A 20,804-nucleotide genomic window follows, 5' to 3' on the forward strand; every position below is an offset into this window, starting at 1 on the left:
ATTCACAGAGATCATTGAGGCTACCATTCTAGTCAGTTTCATGAGCATCTAAAGTAGGTTCCTTTCAGTATTCTTATGAAGGGCAATTTACCAGAAAACTAGGACCAACTGGGTAGTTGTGCAAAATCATTTTCTTCAAGTTTGTTTGATAATGCAATTTTACAAAGAACATTTAAATCTAATTATAGCACAACTTGCTTGCACCAAGAAAATCATACACATACAGCTAATCAAATTTAAAAACAAAAATGGAAGATGAGCTGATCAACTCTCATCTGGCAAAACAAGGCGATCTTTGCCTTCAATTAGCTTTGCAGTTTGAATCACATCCCCAGTTTTTATCTGTGGCAGAATTTCTCTCCCTACTGTTGTGTATCTGTGCATTGAAATAATACAGGAAAACAAGAATAGAAAAACATTTATTCATACCGAAAACAATTGGAATAAAATAAAATAAAACGTTAAAACTTGTAGCTGGTTGAAGTTATTACCCCAAAACTGAAAATTGCCCTTCATCAAAAGATAGCCCACCTAAGCCAGCCTAATCGACAAGTACAGAACAACTTATATTATAACGCAGAAATGAAATCCAAGGGCGTAGCCAGAAAGGAATAAGGTCATATTTAGCTAGATAATGCATGAGAAAATTGACAAAATTCATACTTCTTTTCCCCATTTCAGTCTGGATTTAAACCAAAGCTCTAACAAAACTGGTTTTTAATATTGGTTTGAACTAAAAGGTTGCAATCACTCACATTTCTTTTATCATATAAATAGAAGAAAAACTGATATGGCGCTGAGTACTCATCGGAGACTTCACTATGTGCCATAGCAACGGCTCCATAAACAGATAGTGGAAGAACTGGCAATTCACCATCCTTTCAACCAAAAATCAAAGACTGGGAATATTTCATCTGAAAAGATGGTAGGCATATGCCAGATATACTAGATATATATAAATTTACCTGCACACTTAAAGTTGTTTTGTACAAGGGCTCAAATTGTCCAGATGGCTTTATTTCCAAAGGAACACTATAACCGCTGTTCTTATCAAGACCCCTGTCTGTAAGAATTGCTTGTTCAGTGCAACTGACTTTTGTCCCATCATATGCCCCATCAATCACCTGAAATTTTGTCAAATAGCTTTTCCTATTCCATCAAGAGAGAATGAATAGTCCAATATTTCTAAGCTTTCCATTCAAGGAAAAGAAAAATATTCACAAGCCTAATTGTAGCTGCATTATTAGCAGGACTAGCAGAATTCTATGGAAATGAGACCTGACAGCATAAAAATTCGTTGATTAATATTTCATTCTTAACAAAAGGAACCAGGTCAATACAATTAAGCTTCATTCAGAGAATCTGACTACCTAGTTAAAGTTACATGTAACTGTTGACAGATAAGGTAAAGGCAGAAATGTAAAGACTCACCAAAAAAAAATTATTTTCTTTCATTATTTTTGAGCAATTTACATAACTTCTTCAAAAACCTGGTCTTGAGAAAATGAGTCAAAGCCCCATTTGTAGCTTCGTCAAATCTTATTTCAATTGTGAATTTCTTCTATAGTCATTATTATGAAGAACCGTTTAATAATAAGGACTAAAATATAAGGTAAAGAATCAAGAATGGAAAATCATCAAGAATATGTGATGAATGTACAAAGAGCATCATGAGGGTAAGGTGGGGTTCAACTACCTTACCAGTTTAGCGACATTCCCAGCTGTTAGTGGTGCTGAATATCCATCTAGAACAACCTGAATACATTGATTGATTATTAGCTGAAATTTATATAATATCGATAACATCCATTCAGCCACATACAAGTGCACTCCACTGAGTGATAGAAATAGGTCTGGTGATTGAGTTTAGCCATCAATCAAGAGAATCTGATGGTCACGGTAGAAGAAAGAGTCACAAAGTGTGAGAAGAAAATAGTGATCAAGATATTGGCCCTATTATCGAGCAACAACCATGAAAGGAACAACCCACAACATAGGTCAAATAGCAATCAATGGTGACAGATGAAATTTGTGCATGCTTGAGAAATAGAGACACTGAGGCAGATAGAGAGACAAGAAACAGTTTCTGGTGTTGTAAATCTAATGCACACAGAAAAAAAAAAAAACAAAATCTAATGCACACAATTCACCACTAGAATCATAAAAGAAAAACATTCACTTTCTCAATAAAATTGGTTTAGCATACTTGGATTGTGGCAGTTTTCCTCGTTTCACCACCAGCTTGGGGGGAAAATGTTGAACCATCTCCTTTCTCAATGGTAAATTCAACAGTTCCTCTCCCTGTTAGCCTACAAAATGAAAGAGCAATTAATTTCTAATTACAGGATGATGATAATAATAAAAGACCTACTTTTCTTTCAGAACAAAGTCCATCACATTTGAATCAAACAAGTCAACTCTTATCATACAACAGTTAGAGTTCTAGCACAGAAAGTAATGGTAATTAAAACGGCACAGGGATATTCCTCCTTAAATGGTAATTTAATAATGGTGAAGACCTATTAATGCAATTTCCATTAGAAATCCAACACCACCCCATAAAAAAAGGCATTTAAAAAGAAACAAAAGATATCACATACCAAAACACCCAAAAATATTTCACTGACTTATAGACATGTCTGACATCTTCATGCTACTGTTATTTACTACAAGTAGATGTTTCCAATCAACTTACAATGTCAAAGAAAGGGCTCAGATATTTAACCTTTAATAAACTGCTTAGAGGGAGAGGGAGTGCACGGTACAAAAATTCGTCTATCTCTCAAACTCCCCCTTTCCTTTAGGAATGGTAAAGACATGTTCAAACTGGTGAACAAAAAATGCCATGAAGTTGCATTTGTTTGATATACTACTGTAGTTCTTAAATAAAATCAAAATGACTCCAAGGATAGTCCCAGTACTAGAATAAATAGTTACAATAGATAACATCACTTTTCATAATATGAAAACAAAAGTGCTCATTAAAATAGTGAATAAAAAATTAATTAACCATCATCAAAGATGACTAACCTTGGATATTTCAAGTATGGCTCAGGCAACAAAAAGGACAATCCAGGAGCCTGTTGTAAACAACATAAAGTCAGATATTTAACATAGTCACATTATCCGGCATAAATTTCAGCTTGAGAATATAGAATTTATAGGAAAAGCTATTCCAGATAATTATCTTGTCAAGCTCACAATTTAAGAATATTATGACACTTCATTTGTTAAATACATATGCTGTTCATGTATCAAAAGCAGCATATCCAAACAGCAGAGGAACTGCAGTTACCTGTAGCAACTCCAATTCTGCAACAGTATCCAGACAAGATGCAAGGCCAACAGATACTTTATCTGGGTCCTGGTCCTTAATACATTTTAGGAGCGCTTGCAATCCGCCCTACCAAAAAAAAGTAAACAGTATCATTCCAGTGGGTTCAGCAATGAACACTGTAAAGTGAGGATTTTGTCACATGTATAAGATTTTCAAGACATTGTCCACAGCCAGACTTAAGCTGTATACTGAGATGCAGTAGAACAAACAAGAGACAAGAGAGTCATCATTTTCTAGTAATAAGATGCTGATTTTTAGCCATGCACCTATAAAATGCATATAAAAATGAGTAGAAGGGAGCTGTAAAAATGCTTGAAATGCTTTATCTAAAGTCTTCATATATTTTAATTTTTTTCTGTCTGCCCAACACTGGCACACTGGTTAGTGTTTATAAGTAGGGGCAAATAAAAGAAGAAATAATATGAATCTAGATTTTTTATCTCAAGTAAATCTTAATAATTTCTTTCAGACTAAAGTCTTATACCTTCCCATCAATGAGAGATGCATACAGTTCAGAACCCTTTTCTTTCAGATCTGCTGGAATACTAGCCACTATAGAGTCCTTTTCATCCATAGCCATCTAAAATCAGGGGAAAGAATGAAAATTACGCATTCTGAATCATCATATCTGATGTACAAAAAATAAAAAATTAAAGGAAATATATTGATACAGAGAAGTAGACTATGTATAAATGACATGAATGAATTTAAGGTTAAAGAAGTTAAATAAATTAACAAGATAATAATTCTAATTATGCATTGGTTTCTGAGATAATAATACCAATGGAAATAAATTTTCAAAACCAAATAACAATCTGATTATAGAAAATAACTGGAAGTGGTACAGTAATTTGGAAAGACAACAAAATGGTCAAACCACAGGACAATCTGAAATTGCAGGAGAAACTCAGAAACCAAAATTGAAACACAAAAAATTGATAATATCCCTCAGCCAAGAATATTCTGAAATGCATTAGACTGCAAAGTCTTTTTTATCATCACTCCATTTAAAATTCGGAATTCATTCTCATCTTTAACACTTCAAAAAATAAAATTAAAAAAAATACCTTCAAAGCTTTCTTCACATTACCCTCCATGGTTCCATAAGGTTTTCTCTGTGGAATCCTTAGCAAGAATGATATGTCCTCCAAAGAAGCCTAAAACAAACCCAAGATAGGTATTGATTAATATTCAAGTTAGAGTTTGAGAACACTATATAACTTATCTTATATCTACCTGTATTGCCTTCATGTTTGTATTCGCAGGGATAGACCTTCTTAAAGCTAATTCCCCAGTTCTTGGGACTTTGGTGTCAGGAGAATAAAGCACTGCCTTTGCAGGAGAAACAGAACAAAGTTCCCAGCCAATCATACATAACGGAGATGAAATTTGGACAAAAATGAAGATAGCAGCAATCAGATTCTTAGCTTTTTTCATCCCATTTCCAAAAGTTGATATGCACAATTTGGTAGGGAAACTATGCCAGTACTCCAGTTCCTACATAACTATAAATGCAATTTAGATCCTGAGATTAACTCAAGAGTAATTCAGTTATTCTGGTTTAACACTATAAAGGTTTTATTCCTATGGAGGAAATAGAGAACTGAAAAAGGAAAATCACCAGGCATTCACAACTTTATTAACCATGAAAGGCAAGGCAATTTCATTCTTAAAATTCTGGTAATAAAGCAAAATTAAAATCCTGGATTTAAGTCGTGGTAGAGTCAACAAACAAAAGGATTCCTGCCAGTAGAACACATGTATATCTTGGCAGCAAAATGCAGCCGAGATGGAAAGAAAAACATAAGTGACTGCCACCATAAAAAGAGCCATCAAATGTCTCAGACAGAACCCCGCCACACTAAATAATCATAAACAATAAACTAAGGACTATTTACAACAATATGGCATTTTCAAATGTCTGTCATTTTTTTCCTTTTATCCTTAAAATATTCAACATTTTTTTCAACAGAAATTCAAATGTACAAGGAATCCATCCCCAATCCAAAAAAAAAAAAGAGAAAAGAAAAGTCTGAAATTATACTTCAGCAAGCAAAAAGAAATTTTACCCTCTTTTAATTTGCCCAATCTAATAAGTAATAGTATTGCCATCGTAATAACAGTCACCATCCGACTGAAAAATGCAAGTAAATACATTATAAATCTAGCCAAATTATATAGCTCTAGCACGCAATTTACCACAATTTCAAAAAAGTTTGCAGATGAACGCAGCCTAACAACCAAGAGCAGCCACATTTTACCAGCCATAAGAGATATGATCCAGTGAAAGCTAAAACACATTAAAAGAACCAACCCCACAAAATCTAAGCATGAGTATAGCAGTAAATTAAAGTAAAATCTGATCTGAAGACCAACCGTTGAGTCATCATGTTTAGACTTGCATTGAACCCTGAGGTGGCCAAATCTTGCAGATTGTTTTCTGCTGAGAGGAAAGGTGAAACGGGTGGACAGGAAAGCGCGGTTTGGAGTTGTGGAGAAAGTGAACGAGAGCTTGTGGGAGAAAGTGAGAGGGGGAGAGGATAAAGGGAAGGCCATGAACGAATGGAAGTTGGTTGGCCGTTGAAGATAGGGAGGTTTTTGGCGGACTGATACAAGGAAGAAACTTATAGGATATCTGGAAGTTTTTCATTGGCATTTGGATTATTTGGGTATTAAATGACTATTTTATCCCCAAATTAAGGTTTTCTCAGTATTCTTTATTTATTAATGCAAATCATTTTCCAAAATAGAGTATATAAAGTGACATGATACGTTGTAGGCAGAAAATATATGTATTTATTATTATTATTATTATTATTATTATTATTATTTATTTTAAGTATATAAATAATACATATTATTAAGTGACTAAATAATTTTAAATTAAAAAATATATATAAAAAATAAATATGTATAGTATTATTTATTTTAAGGTTTATCGAATTGATATGATATAGTAGATATATCGTATAATATAATATATATTACGGATAAGAATTAATACATTTCTTTTAGAAAAATTAAGATATAATAAAAATATATATAAAAAATTTTAATTTTTCAAAGGTATTTGTAATAATTTTTTAAAACAATCATGTCCCAAATAAAATTTTTTATTATATTTTTTAAAAGGTATATTTTTTGATATGATATTTTATATAATATATGATATAAAAAAATTAGTTTCTAATATACCAGATGGTAAGTAATTCGCTCACGTAATATAATTTTTTAGGATAGGATGATGTCCTCAGCCAGTGTAGAAATATCCCAACTCGTGTCTAGAGATAAAGAACGAAGGTAAGATGGCCAAAACCAAACACCCGTTAATGTTAACAAGGGGAAGTCATCCAACGGTCAAATGAGAAGTCCTAATCATCGTTTGTGCTACGCCGCGAAGCACTAGATCCCCGGCTTGTGAATATCAATGCTTTCACTGTTATGAACAGGACATAAAGTTAAACGGCCACTTTCTCGCTTTCTAATATTGCTCGCTCGCTCGCTCGCTCTCTGCATATACATTCACTTTGAAAATGTGTATATATCTAGATTGCTTGTGGTTGATGTAGATCTATAACAGAAATGGCGAATTATTTAGCTCAGTTTCAGTCGATCAAGAGCGCGTGTGATCACATCGTAATTGCTGGTAAATCTCATCTCATAAGTAGTGTCTTTTTAAGTTTCAGTTATAAATTTTTTTCATCTGATTGTGCCTGGATCAAGGTCTGTTTATTTTTTTGCTTTGAAGTGGTCGATTTGCAGCTACAAATTAGTATAATATGTATTTTTTAAAGAAAATCGTATGCTTACATATATGTATTTAGGGTATTATTCGGAGAATTTGCTATTTTATAGTAAAAGAACAGTGGTGGATAGTCGTTTTTGTTCTTTTTTTAGTGTTCAATTAGTTTGTTCAAATTAGTTTAAACTGTAAATTTTCCAAGAAAATTATATGTCTACTTGTATGTTTGTATGCCATTAGTAGGAGAATTTTAGATTAATAATAAATGAAAGTTGCTAGATATTGGCTTCTGCTTCTTTTTTGTTTTTTAATTGTTTGATCAGCTGTTTAATAGTTGTATTAACAGTTAATTAATTTATTTTTTTCTAAAGAAAATATGTAACCAAATTAGTGAGAGAGTTTGGTAATTGTGATCATGTTTATTCTGGTATGTTTTTTTTTAATGGTTTTACTGTTAACTTGTTTGCAGTTGAAGATGTGAGTGATTTGTGGCCAACTGTGAAGAGTGGATTTGAGGAACGGTTGCCATTTAAGAGAGCTTGTTTGAATAACAAGACACGCAATCTTGTGTTTGTGGAGAATTTGCCCGCAGAATTTATATTAACAACAGATTCAAGACTTCGTAGCAGATTTCCACAGGAGCAACTGTTGTATTGGTTTCGAGAGCCATATGCAACTGTAGTTCTTGTGACATGTGAGGTAACTTGCAAATTATTTTCATCCATCCATAATATTCAATTTCTTTTTCCTAAGTGGTTGGTAGATCTTAATTTTAGTGAGACAAGTTTGCACTGAAGCTATTGACACTGTGTTAATGATGCTCGTTCTGCTGGGTGGTATCTTAATCCATATGTTCTAGTTTTGGCTCTGGTTTAGACTCGAAAAGATATTCTAATCAGGTTTAAAACTCTTCATGATCTTAGATTTTGGATTCTTATCGCTCATTAAAATTATTTTGCCTTAACTTATATACTTGGACTTCAGTTCTGGCTGGTAACCTTTATTTTCTTCTTTCCCTACTTCAGTGTACTATTGTATTATTGCTAATTTTTCTGCTACACTTTTTTTTTTCCCTCAGGATCTTGATGAGTTCAAAACCATCCTTAAACCACGCTTGAAATTGATTGTCCAAAACGATGAGCGGGAATGGTTGATTGTATTTGTGTCTAAAGCTCATCCAAGCAATGATCAGGCCACCAAAATGGCTAAAAAAGTATATGCCAAAATTGAAGTTGATTTTAACTCCAAGAAGAGAGAGAGGTAATCCTGCTCTTTTGAACATTTTCTTTGCACTTTAACTAGTGCATTGAGAACAATGCACAAATCTGAACTGGTAACAAATTTTACTGTGTTGATCAAGGTGATGCACTAAAGTTAATTAATAAACTTCAGTGTATACTTTCTTCTTCACAACTTCAATATTCGCATAAGAGCAATGCGATATCAGGTATTGTAGAAGTTCAATATTAACAAGTCTAGTAATAATGATGTCACTGGGAATAGCGCCCAAGGAATTTTATATGTTCTGTGCATATTCATGATTTCACTTTTGCTGTGAATGATCATGATTTTTTATTATGAATGAGTAAAATTTTATTAATTGTGAGAAGCAAAATTACAAAAGAAAGTGAATCTGCTGCAAAACCGTTATAACACATCCAAAAAAGAAAATATAATTAGTAAAATACAACAGCCCTGTTATCTTAAATTTTCTGATGGTTATGTTTGATGGTTCACAAGCATAATATTTTTCCCATCATGAGTATTGCTATATTACTGGGATAATATATGAATATTTTATTGGGGTAGAAAGGGTTTTCAATATGCCTACAGATGGAACAAATCTTCCTAAAAATGTGTGGTTTACCAAGAGGTTATCTGGTGAATTTGCTAATTATTCTCTTTTAATGCTTTAAATATATGCTTCAGGTGCTGCAAATTAGATCTACATGGCCCTGAACCAAGTTTTTGGGAAGACTTGGAATCCAAGATAATGGAGTCCATTCGGAATACATTGGATAGGCGTGTGCAGTTTTATGAGGATGAGATACGCAAACTAAGTGAGCAGCGATTAATGCCAGTCTGGAACTTCTGTAATTTTTTCATTTTGAAGGTTGGTTCTCTTTTTAAACTTAAAACCAACAGAATGTTGTAAAAAGGGTACTGTGGCTGCAAAGAGAACATGTCCTAATTGTCAACGACATTAGTTTACTTTGTAATGTTATGACCCTTATTTCTCATATAAATTTGTTTGCAATGGATGAGCATATCCTTGACGTCATGTTCTAAACATGTATGAAAGAGATATTGCTTCATACTTGATTCAGTAAATGTGGAGTTCATCTCTCAGGAATTGTTTTCTTTTAGCCATGTATCCCTCGTTTTTATTACATTCTCGAAGTTTAACATTGGAAATTGAAAGTGGGGTTTGAATCTTAATTACACTTTAGAAGTTTCTGATTAACAATTTTTCCCCTGTTATCAGGAAAGCATGGCTTTTATATTTGAGATGGCTCATCTTCATGAAGATGCATTGCGTGAATATGATGAATTGGAATTGTGCTATCTGGAAACAGGTGCCTATTGTTTCATATGGGTTGCTAGATATATCCTCTTTTCTGTTTAGGCTGGGAGTAAACAGGAGTGTTTTCATACAAGACTAGATACTTTTTAACCTTTGTGATCTGTTTTTGGATTTTACTGCCCTACAAGTTTCCCAATGGGGGATTTTCTATGAAAGAAAGACTTAATACCTTGTTCTTGATTAAATATGTTCAGAGCCAGGCTATTAAATATATGCAGGGATTCAATATCAGGTATTGGAATGCAATTGTCAACTTCATTGATTCTGTAAATATCACTTGAAATATTTAACTTGAATGCATAGTTTCATTAGCTAAGGTTGTTCTGACCATTTAATAGTCACGGTAAGGCACTCTGAACAATAGTTTTTAAATGTATCCTAGTTTTTTTTAATAGTTGAAATTGTTAAACTGTTGTTCTTCATGAGTTGTTCAATGTTCCAGAGTTCAAGAAATTTGTATAATAGTTTGAAAATGTAGGCATGTTGATGATTTCTGTAGCAATGTCATACCAACAACTTTTGATACTTTTCTTGTTGGTAAATGCAATACTTGTTTTTTCTTTAAAGCCTTCTTCTCAAGTATTCACATTTTACTCCAATTTTATGCAGTTAATGTGTCTGGGAAACAGAGGGAATTTGGAGGTATAGACCATGGTGATGATCAAGCAGCACTGCTTAGTCCTGCAAATAAAGCATTGACACAAATTGTTCAAGATGATTCATTCAGGGAATTTGAATTTAGACAGTATCTATTTGCTTCTCAATCAAAGGTGTGCAAGACTTGGACTTTCTTGTTCAACCTTAAATTGGTTTTATTGAGTTATTTATGATTGAACCGCACTTGATAAGCTTGACATGAGGTTGGACAAAGAGGTCTTTGATTTTTTATTTGCTTGAAAGCCTTATCATCAGTGATTTATGTTCATTTGCAGCTTTTATTCAAGCTGAATCGTCCCTATGAGGTTGCATCAAGAGGTTATTCATTTATAATTACCTTCTCAAAATCCCTGGCAAAACATGAGGTATCTAGTATCTTTTTGTTCATTTAGTTAATTTTTACTGTTGTGTATTAAGCACTAGTTAAGGAGTATTAATTCTGATCATGCATTTCTTCTCTTTTCTTGGATTCCTCTTGGAGTTCCTCTAGAGTATATTACCTTTCTGTATGCGAGAAGTTTGGGTTATCACTGCATGCTTGGCTTTAATCAGTGCAACCTCTTCTCATTACAATGAAGGACTTGCAGCACTTGATATAGAAAAGGAATTCTATAGGTTCCTTGGTGATTTATATTCTTTATGTAGAGTAAAGGTAATTTTTATGGCACTTCATGGTGAATCATTATATCTGGTATTGGATAACAGTTATCTTATGATGCTTGTGTTTTCTGCTTTCACTTGTGATTGATTCAGTTTGCAACTGATAACAGGGCCAGAAATTCTGGCAGTACCAGCAACTTTCTCTGAATATATTTTATAGAATTCCACACCATTATGGACTGTGAAACATCTTTGTTTTCTGTTTTTATTTTTTTTTTAAACATTGTATGGAAATATTGTTTGAGTGGTTTTATGATGATGGCAGTTCATGAGACTTGCATACCTAATTGGATATGGATCAGCTATTGAAAGAAGCCCTGTCAACAGGTACAAATATTATTTAAGATCAATAACACTTTGAGCCTTCTATTATGGTTTCTGGTGATATTATTCTATACACTTGACCGTGTGACTGAAATTAAATTACCTTCAACCATGACGAATTTTTACCTTCTTGTTGTTTTATTATTCATCTGTTAATTTATTTCCTCTTCCTTTGAGCAGTGCCTCTCTCAGCATGCTACCTTGGCCAAAACCATCAGTTTGGCCTTCAGTTCCACCCAATGCTTCCTCGGAAGTGATTGCTAAAGAAAAGGCAAGTTCTTAAATGATAGATGCAATTGAATGGTGAAAGAGCATTTATATTTGTAAAAGCTTCATTTTTTAGTTGCCACACTATGTCTCCTTTGGCACGCTGTAATTCTATTTGCTTAATAAAAGACTTGAAATATTCTGGCTTGTTTGAATTGCGTAGTTGTTTCTTCAAGAAATTCCAAAAGTCAAGCACTTTGGTATCCAGAGAAAACCTTTGCCCCTTGAACCTTCAGTACTACTGCGTGAGGCCAATCGTCGAAGGGCTTCTCTTAGTGTTGGAAATGTATCAGAAATGTTTGACGGGTAATACATTTTCGTGATGTGAACCAAATCTAGTGTTTTGGGTTTTTCCACAGTGTTTGATGTTGGTTGCATTTAAGGGTTTTCATTTCAAGTCATCTTTATTTATTTATTGCTTCATCCATTTGGGATTTCAAGTTCTTATTTGCAGTAGTTTGTCAATTGGCAGATCAGATTCAGATGCATCATTAAGGATGTCCCCCTCAAATAAATCACAAGTGATTACTATGTCCCGCACTAACTCTTCTCCTGGAATATTTGAGAGCTCAATTGATCGACCTATGAGACTTGCTGAGATATTTGTTGCCTCTGAGCATGCTTTGAAGCATACAATTTCAAATCCTGATCTTTGGAAATCATTGTCATCTGTGGAGGAATTTGAGGTACTAAATTCATGCAGTTTCTGCTTAAAGAAAAATCTTTGTGGTGTAATTTTAAGCCTGCAGGATCCTATCAATAATTAAAAATGAAATAAAATAATAAAAAAGAAAAATTTCTTCTCACTTCTCGTGCACAATTTGTACTTGTATTTACCCCATGATCTGGTGAAAAAGACACACCACGGCTTAATTACACTAGAATAGCTTCTTCCAAATTAAATTTATAAGAACTTCTACAAAGTTAGCTTTTATTGTTAGTGGATTAACTTAGAATATCAGAAGTTATACGTTGCAGGCATGTTATATCCAGATATAGTAGATCACTGGGGGTTTAATTGCATTCATCATTTAATCTGTTTCTCTCTTGCTACCTTGTTCTCTATCACTCTCTTTTTCTAATTTTGAACCTTGTTCATGGCAGCAAAAATATTTGGATCTTTTAAAAGGTGCAGCAGACAATTATCATCGATCATGGTGGAAAAGACATGGTGTTGTCCTTGATGGTGAAATAGCAGCTGTTTGTTTTAAGCGTGGTAACTTTGATCTAGCTGCAAAATCATATGAGAAGGTTTGTGCCCTTTACTCAGGAGAAGGATGGCAGGATCTATTGGCTGAAGTCTTGCCCAATTTAGCTGAATGCCAGAAGATTCTAAATGATAAAGCTGGTTACCTATTATCTTGTGTGAGACTGCTTTCACTAGATAAAGGATTATTCTCTAAAAAGGAACGCCAAGATTTTCAGTCAGAGGTTATTAGTCTCGCTCACAGTGAAATGCAGGATCCTGTGCCCTTAGATGTATCGTCTCTAATCACTTTTTCTGGTAATCCTGGGCCACCTTTGGAGTTATGTGATGGTGATCCTGGTACTCTATCTGTAACTGTTTGGAGTGGCTTTCCTGATGATATAACCCTTGATTCACTTAATCTAAGTTTGACTGCTACATATAATGCTGATGAAGGTGCTAAGGTATGTGTTTGTAAATATATTCATACTTATATTCAGTACTATATAGATGAGTGATACATATTTTGTTGCATTTTTAATAATCAATTATTACATCTGATGATACAGACACTAAAGAGTTCTACTGCTACCGTATTAAAGCCTGGTAAGAATACAATTACAGTTGATTTGCCGCCACAAAAACCAGGTTCATATGTCCTGGGAGTCCTTACCGGGCATATTGGGCTTTTGAGATTCAGATCTCATAGTTTTTCCAAGGTTGGTCCAGCTGACAGTGATGATTTTATGAGCTATGAAAAGCCAACCAGGCCTATTTTGAAGGTAGTTTCTCTCATTCAATAAAACAATACAAAGTGGGAGTTTTAAGAGTTTAAAAGTGGTAGTATGTAATGATTTTTATGATGATTCTGATGATAACTACTATGTTTATGTGTAGGATGTCTAGCTGCTTCTTTTTTCTCTTTCCATGACTTTTTCCACTGTTGAATCAAGAGTCTATTCATTCAAGTTTTGGTAGATTGTATTATCAATCGCCTATATTTTCTTTTTTCTTCAGGTTTTCAATCCAAGATCTCTGGTTGATCTTGCTGCAGCTATATCATCTCCTTTGCTAATAAATGAGGCTCAGTGGGTTGGGATTATAGTACGCCCTGTTGACTACTCATTAAAAGGTGCTGTCTTGCATATTGATACTGGTCCAGGTCTGAAGATTGAAGAGTCACATTTCATTGAGATGGAAAGTTACATTAGTGTATCACAGAGTGTTGCCAACTTGGGAAACCGTCATGGTAGTCAAAAGGACAGCTCGTTGATTGTTAATAAAGACTTTGAACAGCTGCATCTCAATGATGGTAAAATACAACTTCCAGATTGGGCTAGTAATGTGAATTCCATTCTGTGGATCCCAGTTCGTGCTCTCAACAATAATCTTGCAAGAGGATCTTCTTCAGGTTAGGAATGAAATGAAACTTTTTATGATTTCAATATATTGTGTCTACCACATATATCTCTTTTTTGTGTTAAACTGTTAATTACATTAATATATGTTAATGTACAGTAACCCCCCAGACACAGAGCATCGTTGATGGAATGAGGACAATTGCTCTAAAACTTGAATTTGGAGTATCCCACAACCAGATATTTGAGAGGCATTCTCTTTTTTCCATTGTTGTATCAGATATCATTTTAATTTTGTTTTTCTGTTTCCTCTGTATATGTGTGGAGATTTCTCATTTGTTATTCATCTGTACATATTAATTGAATTACCTGCCATTGACCTGCAGAACAATAGCTGTGCATTTCACTGCCCCTTTCCATGTGAGCACACGTGTTTCAGACAAATGCATTGATGGTACTATACTTCTGCAGGTATTTTTTTGGACTTTCATGTATGGATTGTACTTATTTGGGCTTTTACTAGATGTTTTATAAAAGTTTTTGTATTACTCTATGGAATTGAGCTTAGAGGAGCAGAACATCTAGGGCTTAGAATTTCCATATTTAGGCGTCATATTTATATAGATATCAGCTAAAGAGGATCTTTTAATTGCTGTGATTGGAAAAATTTGAATTTCTCATGTCAAGTTTTGTATGTTTAGTTATAAATTCCACTTGTTACTTTCAGGTGATGCTTCACTCGCAAGTGAAGGCCTCATTGACTATATCTGATGCTTGGCTTGATCTTCAAGATGGATTTGTCCATACAGGACAAGGAAATGGGAGGCCGACTTCAGGTTTCTTTCCACTTGTCATTTCTCCAACTTCTAGAGCAGGACTCCTGTTTAGCATATACTTGGAGAAGACACCTACTGAAGGTATAGAATTTTGATTCTGAATAGAAATTATCCTTTTTATTTGCATTTCAACTAGAGAAAAACTCTCTATAGTTTGGCTTCATCTTTGCCACTTTAATTGTGATCTGATACCTTGTATTTATGATAAGTAACGCAAGCTATTGTTTGATTTACAGTTGAAGTTGAGGAACTGAGACCAGATAGTATATTAAATATCCAATATGGAATTTCTGGTGATAGAACAGTTGGAGCCCATACTCCTGTGACTTCAAATTCCACTGGCACTGAAGATGCTGGAGAAAGTTTGATCTTCAGGAGTGCTCTTGTTTTGCAGCGGCCTGTGCTTGATCCGAGCCTAGCTGTTGGGTTTCTTCCGCTTCCTTCTGGTGGTCTTAGAGTTGGGCAGCTTGTTAGCATGCAATGGAGGGTTGAAAGGTTAAAGGATTTTGAGGAGAATGAAGCTTGTCAAAGCAAAGTAAGTCATTGAACATTCTCATCTTACAAAAACCATAAAATAAAAAGTTTCTATTAGAATATCGAGGGATTTGGCATGTTTTTTATTGCTGAGTTAAATCTTTTTAACCAAGTGCCATAGTGTGTTTATTGATCTTTGTCGGAAACTGGGGTGACAGTCCTCTGCCTTTTTAGTAAAGCTCAGGTCACTTAGGGCCTCTGTTGATATGGACCTTTAATATAGAAACCTTCACCTCTGCCTAATGAAAAAAATTGTGCTTGAGACGATTTTTCATCATGTGGAGAGTGAGGCAACATAAAACAGGAAATTGAATTTTTTAACCTCAGTTTGCCCAGCAAAAGATTGAAATTTATTCAATTGAAACTTTATTTATACTGCTGGTCATTTTTTCTCGATTCTTCTGTAACCACTATGGGTCAGATAGGTCATTTTTTTTTAATGGGGTGCAATTACATCGGCAATTGTCCTCAAATGCAAGGAATATGTGATTCTTATGACTTCTGTGCTAATTTTTGGAGGCTATTAATGGAACTTATTATCTGTGCAACAGGATGAGGTGCTATATGAAGTGAATGCTAATTCGGACAATTGGATGATTGCTGGGAGGAAGAGAGGGCATATATCTCTTCCCACAAAGCAAGGTAGTTGAACTAACATTCTTTTGCTCTCAAATTTTCACGTACAGAATATTTTCAGTAGCTTTTATCTAGCAGAAAGTGATCAGAAATTTCCATCTCTGTGGCTTCTTAACCATCTTTTTTAACCGTGACAGGTTCAAGGATAGTTATCTCTATATTATGTGTGCCACTGGTTGCTGGTTATGTTCGTCCCCCGCATCTTGACCTCCCAGATGTGAACGAGGCAAATATAAGTAGCAATCCTCCTGGGCCGCATTTGATTTGTGTCTTGCCTCCAGCACTAAGCTCCTCATTCTGTGTTCCAGCATGATATCTCTGAACTCTTCCAGCACCCTGCACTTCCCAGGTTTTCGTGATTTTTTCCACGAAATCATTGGATTTCTTTTCTATTTGATCAAAGTTTGATAGTTGCAGAGAAAAAATTAGTTTTTAGTTTTGATATTTGTAGATTTGTATGTTCCTAATTTGCGAGGGAGTAGTTGCATTCCCTTTTTAGGTAGTTTTCATGTGAGTTCTCAACATCGGCCGTTCTGTCACGTGGCGCCCTGGCTTATGTACAGCTGAACTTTGTACTCTTCATTATACAACACAGGATAAAAGGCCTGGAAACACGATTACTTGTTTCACAAATTCGTTTAGGTAATTTTATTTTTACAGATAAATGAATTCAAAATTTAAGTTTGTGTGGATGATTGAAGTGCCTGATGTTAAAGATGTAATCCACAAAGAGGTATTTTTTTCTGGAGAAAGGATTCTTGAATTTTAATTTAAACAATTGAAACTTAAATGTAGCGATAGAAATGTTGTTGCTTGTAAGGGCTGGATTCGAGCCGAGTCAGCTCGGGCTCGGTTCGGTTTTTTTATGGCCGGCTCGAGCTCGACTTGAGCTGAACTCGGCTCGGTTCAAGTTCAGTTCGTTTTCGGTTCGGCTCGTTTTTCATATCAAAATGGCACCATTTTGTATATATATATGAATCAAAACGATGTTGTTTTGTATAAAAAATTTTAAAAAAAATTATCGAGCCAGCTCGATCGAGCTATGCAGAGTCCGGCTCGTTTCGGGCTCGAACTGAGCCGAGCCGAGCCGAGCTGGCTCGGCTCGAATCCAGCCCTAGTTGTAAGCCTAATATTATACATTTGTTCACTTCAGTATATATGGACATTTCATTGGAAGTTAATTAAGGGTGAATAAAATTATTGGGCTTGCGTGCAAACTCTTTTTGAAAAACAAATTATATTAATCGGTTTTTTTTTTTTAAATGTTAAATGAAAATAGGTCCCACCGAGATTTGAACTCGGGTTACTGGATTCAGAGTCCAATGTCCTAACCACTAGACCATGGGACCATTGTTAAACTAAAACCAATCTTAATATTATTTATAGTAAATTTTTAATTTTATGTTCCCGCCACAGGAAATTTTATATTTTAAAATACTTTGTTAATTTCTTAGAGCGTCAATCTCTTCATTGTGATCGATCGTCGGTTCTGTTTACGACTCGGAATTCTGAAACACCGAACCGAATTTCTCTTTTGAAAGTTAAAGCTCCATGCCCTCAACGTATTTTCTTAAATAACGAACCCTAAACACCTAAGAAAAGCTCTCTTTCAAACTCATTCTCCTCCAGGTAAGAAATTTATCTTTTTAGGTGATTTATGAAGCTTAAAAGGAATTTCCGAGATTTGAGCTTATGTATGTGTTCTTCATTTTGTTTTGTTATTGTGATTAGTTTAAATACTAAAAGATTGATTTTTTTTTTAATGAGAAATACCGAAAGTTTGAAAAACAGTATAGTTGTGCAATTTTGAAGGATAAATGTTGAATCTTTTGCCTTTCTATGTGATTTTTTTTTTTTTTTTATAATCTGTATGAGTAACTAAAAAAGATTTAATATTTCTACTGGTTTTGTTCTTTAGATAGACGACGATTCGCATCCTAAAACTAATCATGATGAAATGACGTCTATTGATGAAAACCACTCCTATGATGATGAATATTACTCATCTGATGCATCTCCCTCGAGGAAAATGAGAAATATTCCTGTGCTGATTTTTACAGAGAAGTTCAAAAACTGTTTCTGAATTTTTCTTTCAAATGCTTGCGGGTTGTAGTAGTAGTACTGGTAGTAAGTAGTGACTCTGCGGGGCTTTGTAAAAAAAATGCAGAAAAATGCACGGTACGTTTGATAGCCATTGACACATGGATTTCTATACAGTATCTCAAATACAGGGCTATCAAAGCCCATTTAATTGATGGTGACTGGCTTTTGCAAAAGAAAATGTTGAGTTTTTGTTTACTACCTGATTATAAGGGAAAGACAATTTGGATCTAACTGAGTCTTGTTTACTTGATTGAAGTATAGGAAAAGTTTTTTCATTTACAGTTGATAGTGTATATGTGAATGATGTTGCAATAAATTATGTCAAGACTAAGTTGAAAACCTGGAGGGGAAATGGAATTGTGTTAGATTTTGAGTTTCCATGCAATCGGTTCTGTAAAAACATTTTTAATTTTATTGTGCCTGAGGGGTTGAAAGGTATATCATTCAATTGCTAGAATTCACATAGCAGTTAGATATGTGAAATCTTTGCAAGGACAGGAAACATTTAAGACATTTGTTAAGCATGAGAAAATTGAGTGAGGGTTTTGTGGCATTGGTTTGTGCTTACTAGATGGAATTCTATTTATTTGATGTTGATACTTCCTTTAAAATTTCGAAAAGCGTTGAGTGGCTGCAGGAGGAAGATGGAATTATTTTACCTATTTCTCACTGTACCAGACCGAGTTGAAATGATTAGAGCCACCATCAAATGATGATAGGGAAAAACACAATCTTTTGTTAAAATTGCAAAATCAGTAATTCTTTGCTTATCACTTACAACTTATATTTTCATGAGATGTTTTCAATTCAATCTGAGTTGCCATAATTCAGTCAAAGTGGAGACCCTCTTTTGGGTAAAATGGCAACTAATGGGAAGGAAGATATACCATGTGTGATTGTGTTCTGGAGCTATGGAAAAACTTTGATAAAATATTGTTCGTTTCAGCTCTTCTTGATCCTTGATATAAGTTGAATTATGTTGAGTTTTGTTTTAGTGAGATATATGATGATGCTAGAGTTGAGGAGATAACAAAAGGGATCAAAGAATGTCCCTATTAGCAAGGAATGTTTTTGCAATTCCAGGCATTGTGGGCTGGGCTAAAATAAGGGAGTCTAGGCCAGGCCATAGGCCGGACCGCTCTCTCGTCATTTCTAATTTTTATTCTCATTAATTTTAAATTATGTTAAATTATAATATTATTTATAAATATATTTATTGGGTTTATTTGATATTTCTACCACATTTTCATGCCAAGACAATTTTGAATTCATTTCCTCGATATTTCGATACTATAAACTTGATCCAAGAATGCTCACGAAATTTGAGAGGAAAATATATCATAGATATCCACGAAACACTGCCCCCACAGTCATTTTATGACTTGGCAAGATAAGATCTGAAAAGCTCGAGAAACAAAACTCACAGGCATCTGCACCGTACTAGCCTGATAAGGCTAGAGTTTCATCGCCCAAAACAGGCCAAACGACCATTTCCCACCCAAGGTTTAGCGTTTTCTCAAAAGTCCCCCCTTTAACTATGGAAACACTAAACACCCACCCATGACTGGTTAGATTTAACCAAACCCTAACGGTGGTAGGGGTAAAATCGTCATTTTTGCTATAATATTAAAAATAAACTAAAATAGAATCTCATTTTACCCCCCTAAACTTTAAAAACTAAAATTTTCCCCCACCCTAAGTTTTAAAAAATCACAGTTTCACCCTAGGGTTTGGTTTTGAAATCTTCGACGACCTCTCCGGCTCCGTTGCCGACGGCCGCTCCCTCCCGAAGCAACCTCTCCTTCCGGCGATCTCTTTCCTCCCATTTGGAGGTCCGATCGGCGTCCGGAGACTCCGTGGGAGACGACTACCCAGACGAAGCCGACGCCGTCGTCTTCCCGACAAAGTTCTTCGTCTCCCACGGCGTCTCCGGACGCCGATCGGACCTCCAAATGGGAGGAAAGAGATCACCGGAAGGAGAGGTTGCTTCGGGAGGGAGCGGCCGTCGGCAACGGAACCGGAGAGGTCGCCGGAGATTTCAAAACCAAACCCTAGGGTAAAACTGCAATTTTTTAAAACTTAGGCAGAGGAAAAATTTCAGTTTTTAAAGTTTAGGGGGGCAAAAGGAGATAAAATTTTCAAGCGTTAGGGTTTGGTTAAATCTAACCGGCCATGGGTGGGTATTTGGTATTTCCATAGTTAAAAGGGGGACTTTTGAAAATACATCAAACCTTGGGTGGGAAATAGTCGTTTGGCCCCCAAAACATTAAAATCTTCGATTTAGGTTCCAACAAACAAACACTTAACACTGCGCATTCAAAATTCTTATAGCTTCAGGATCTTTGCTCTCTTTAATTCATAATTTCCACAATTCCAAGAAAAAGAAAGGGTTTTATCAATTTCGATGCAGATTAAGAGGGGACTTGACAGATACCCGGCACCAAATTGCTTTAATTCACAAACCTAACTCATCACAATGTGTGGCAATATAGCACACAACTACGATGGTGACTAGACAATTCCCTCTAGCCCCACCTCTTAACCTCCACAAAACGCATCACATAAGACATCCTCCCAAGA

At 34.9% G+C, this 20,804-nt stretch overlaps 2 protein-coding genes and 1 non-coding gene across 8 annotated transcripts; 1 reads left to right on the plus strand and 2 right to left on the minus strand.

Annotated features, from left to right (window-relative positions):
• Positions 1 to 116: 116 nt before the first annotated feature.
• Positions 117 to 5,976, minus strand: LOC123210795 (peptidyl-prolyl cis-trans isomerase CYP37, chloroplastic). Of its 4 annotated transcripts, none has more exons than XM_044629278.1 (12): positions 5,714 to 5,975; positions 4,574 to 4,834; positions 4,405 to 4,494; positions 3,822 to 3,917; positions 3,296 to 3,403; positions 3,031 to 3,080; positions 2,207 to 2,309; positions 1,702 to 1,755; positions 966 to 1,124; positions 756 to 878; positions 492 to 541; positions 117 to 376 (listed from the first exon to the last, which is right to left on the minus strand). In XM_044629278.1, the coding sequence occupies exons 1-12, from the start codon at positions 5,891 to 5,893 to the stop codon at positions 265 to 267; spliced, it is 1,386 nt and encodes a 461-aa protein (XP_044485213.1). In that variant the 5' UTR covers positions 5,894 to 5,975; the 3' UTR covers positions 117 to 264. The 4 variants fall into 4 exon arrangements, with proteins under 4 accessions (XP_044485213.1, XP_044485236.1, XP_044485221.1 ...); XM_044629301.1 differs by having other exon boundaries at positions 4,574 to 4,842; positions 5,714 to 5,851; XM_044629294.1 differs by having other exon boundaries at positions 278 to 376; positions 756 to 862; positions 5,714 to 5,976.
• Positions 5,977 to 6,785: 809 nt separating this feature from the next.
• Positions 6,786 to 16,813, plus strand: LOC123221225 (trafficking protein particle complex II-specific subunit 130 homolog). 3 transcript variants are annotated; one of them, XM_044643999.1, is made up of 21 exons: positions 6,786 to 6,983; positions 7,549 to 7,778; positions 8,158 to 8,339; positions 9,009 to 9,192; positions 9,565 to 9,655; positions 10,273 to 10,433; positions 10,596 to 10,685; positions 10,811 to 10,972; positions 11,246 to 11,307; positions 11,485 to 11,575; positions 11,735 to 11,877; positions 12,044 to 12,257; positions 12,676 to 13,221; positions 13,327 to 13,539; positions 13,775 to 14,168; positions 14,276 to 14,366; positions 14,502 to 14,586; positions 14,843 to 15,032; positions 15,188 to 15,486; positions 16,037 to 16,127; positions 16,259 to 16,813. In XM_044643999.1, exons 1-21 carry the CDS (start codon positions 6,920 to 6,922, stop codon positions 16,432 to 16,434), a joined length of 3,759 nt encoding a protein of 1,252 aa, XP_044499934.1. In that variant the 5' UTR covers positions 6,786 to 6,919; the 3' UTR covers positions 16,435 to 16,813. The 3 variants fall into 3 exon arrangements, with proteins under 3 accessions (XP_044499934.1, XP_044499943.1, XP_044499952.1); XM_044644017.1 differs by lacking the exon at positions 6,786 to 6,983 and adding an exon at positions 7,856 to 7,978 and having other exon boundaries at positions 7,644 to 7,778; XM_044644008.1 differs by lacking the exon at positions 10,811 to 10,972 and having other exon boundaries at positions 6,787 to 6,983.
• A 585-nt stretch (positions 16,814 to 17,398) lies between these two features.
• TRNAQ-CUG lies at positions 17,399 to 17,470 on the minus strand. The gene has a single exon. It is a non-coding gene; the product is annotated as a tRNA-Gln (tRNA).
• Positions 17,471 to 20,804: the final 3,334 nt, after the last annotated feature.

Source organism: Mangifera indica, chromosome 1 (assembly GCF_011075055.1).
Source record: "Mangifera indica cultivar Alphonso chromosome 1, CATAS_Mindica_2.1, whole genome shotgun sequence".
Taxonomy (NCBI): Eukaryota; Viridiplantae; Streptophyta; class Magnoliopsida; order Sapindales; family Anacardiaceae; genus Mangifera; species Mangifera indica.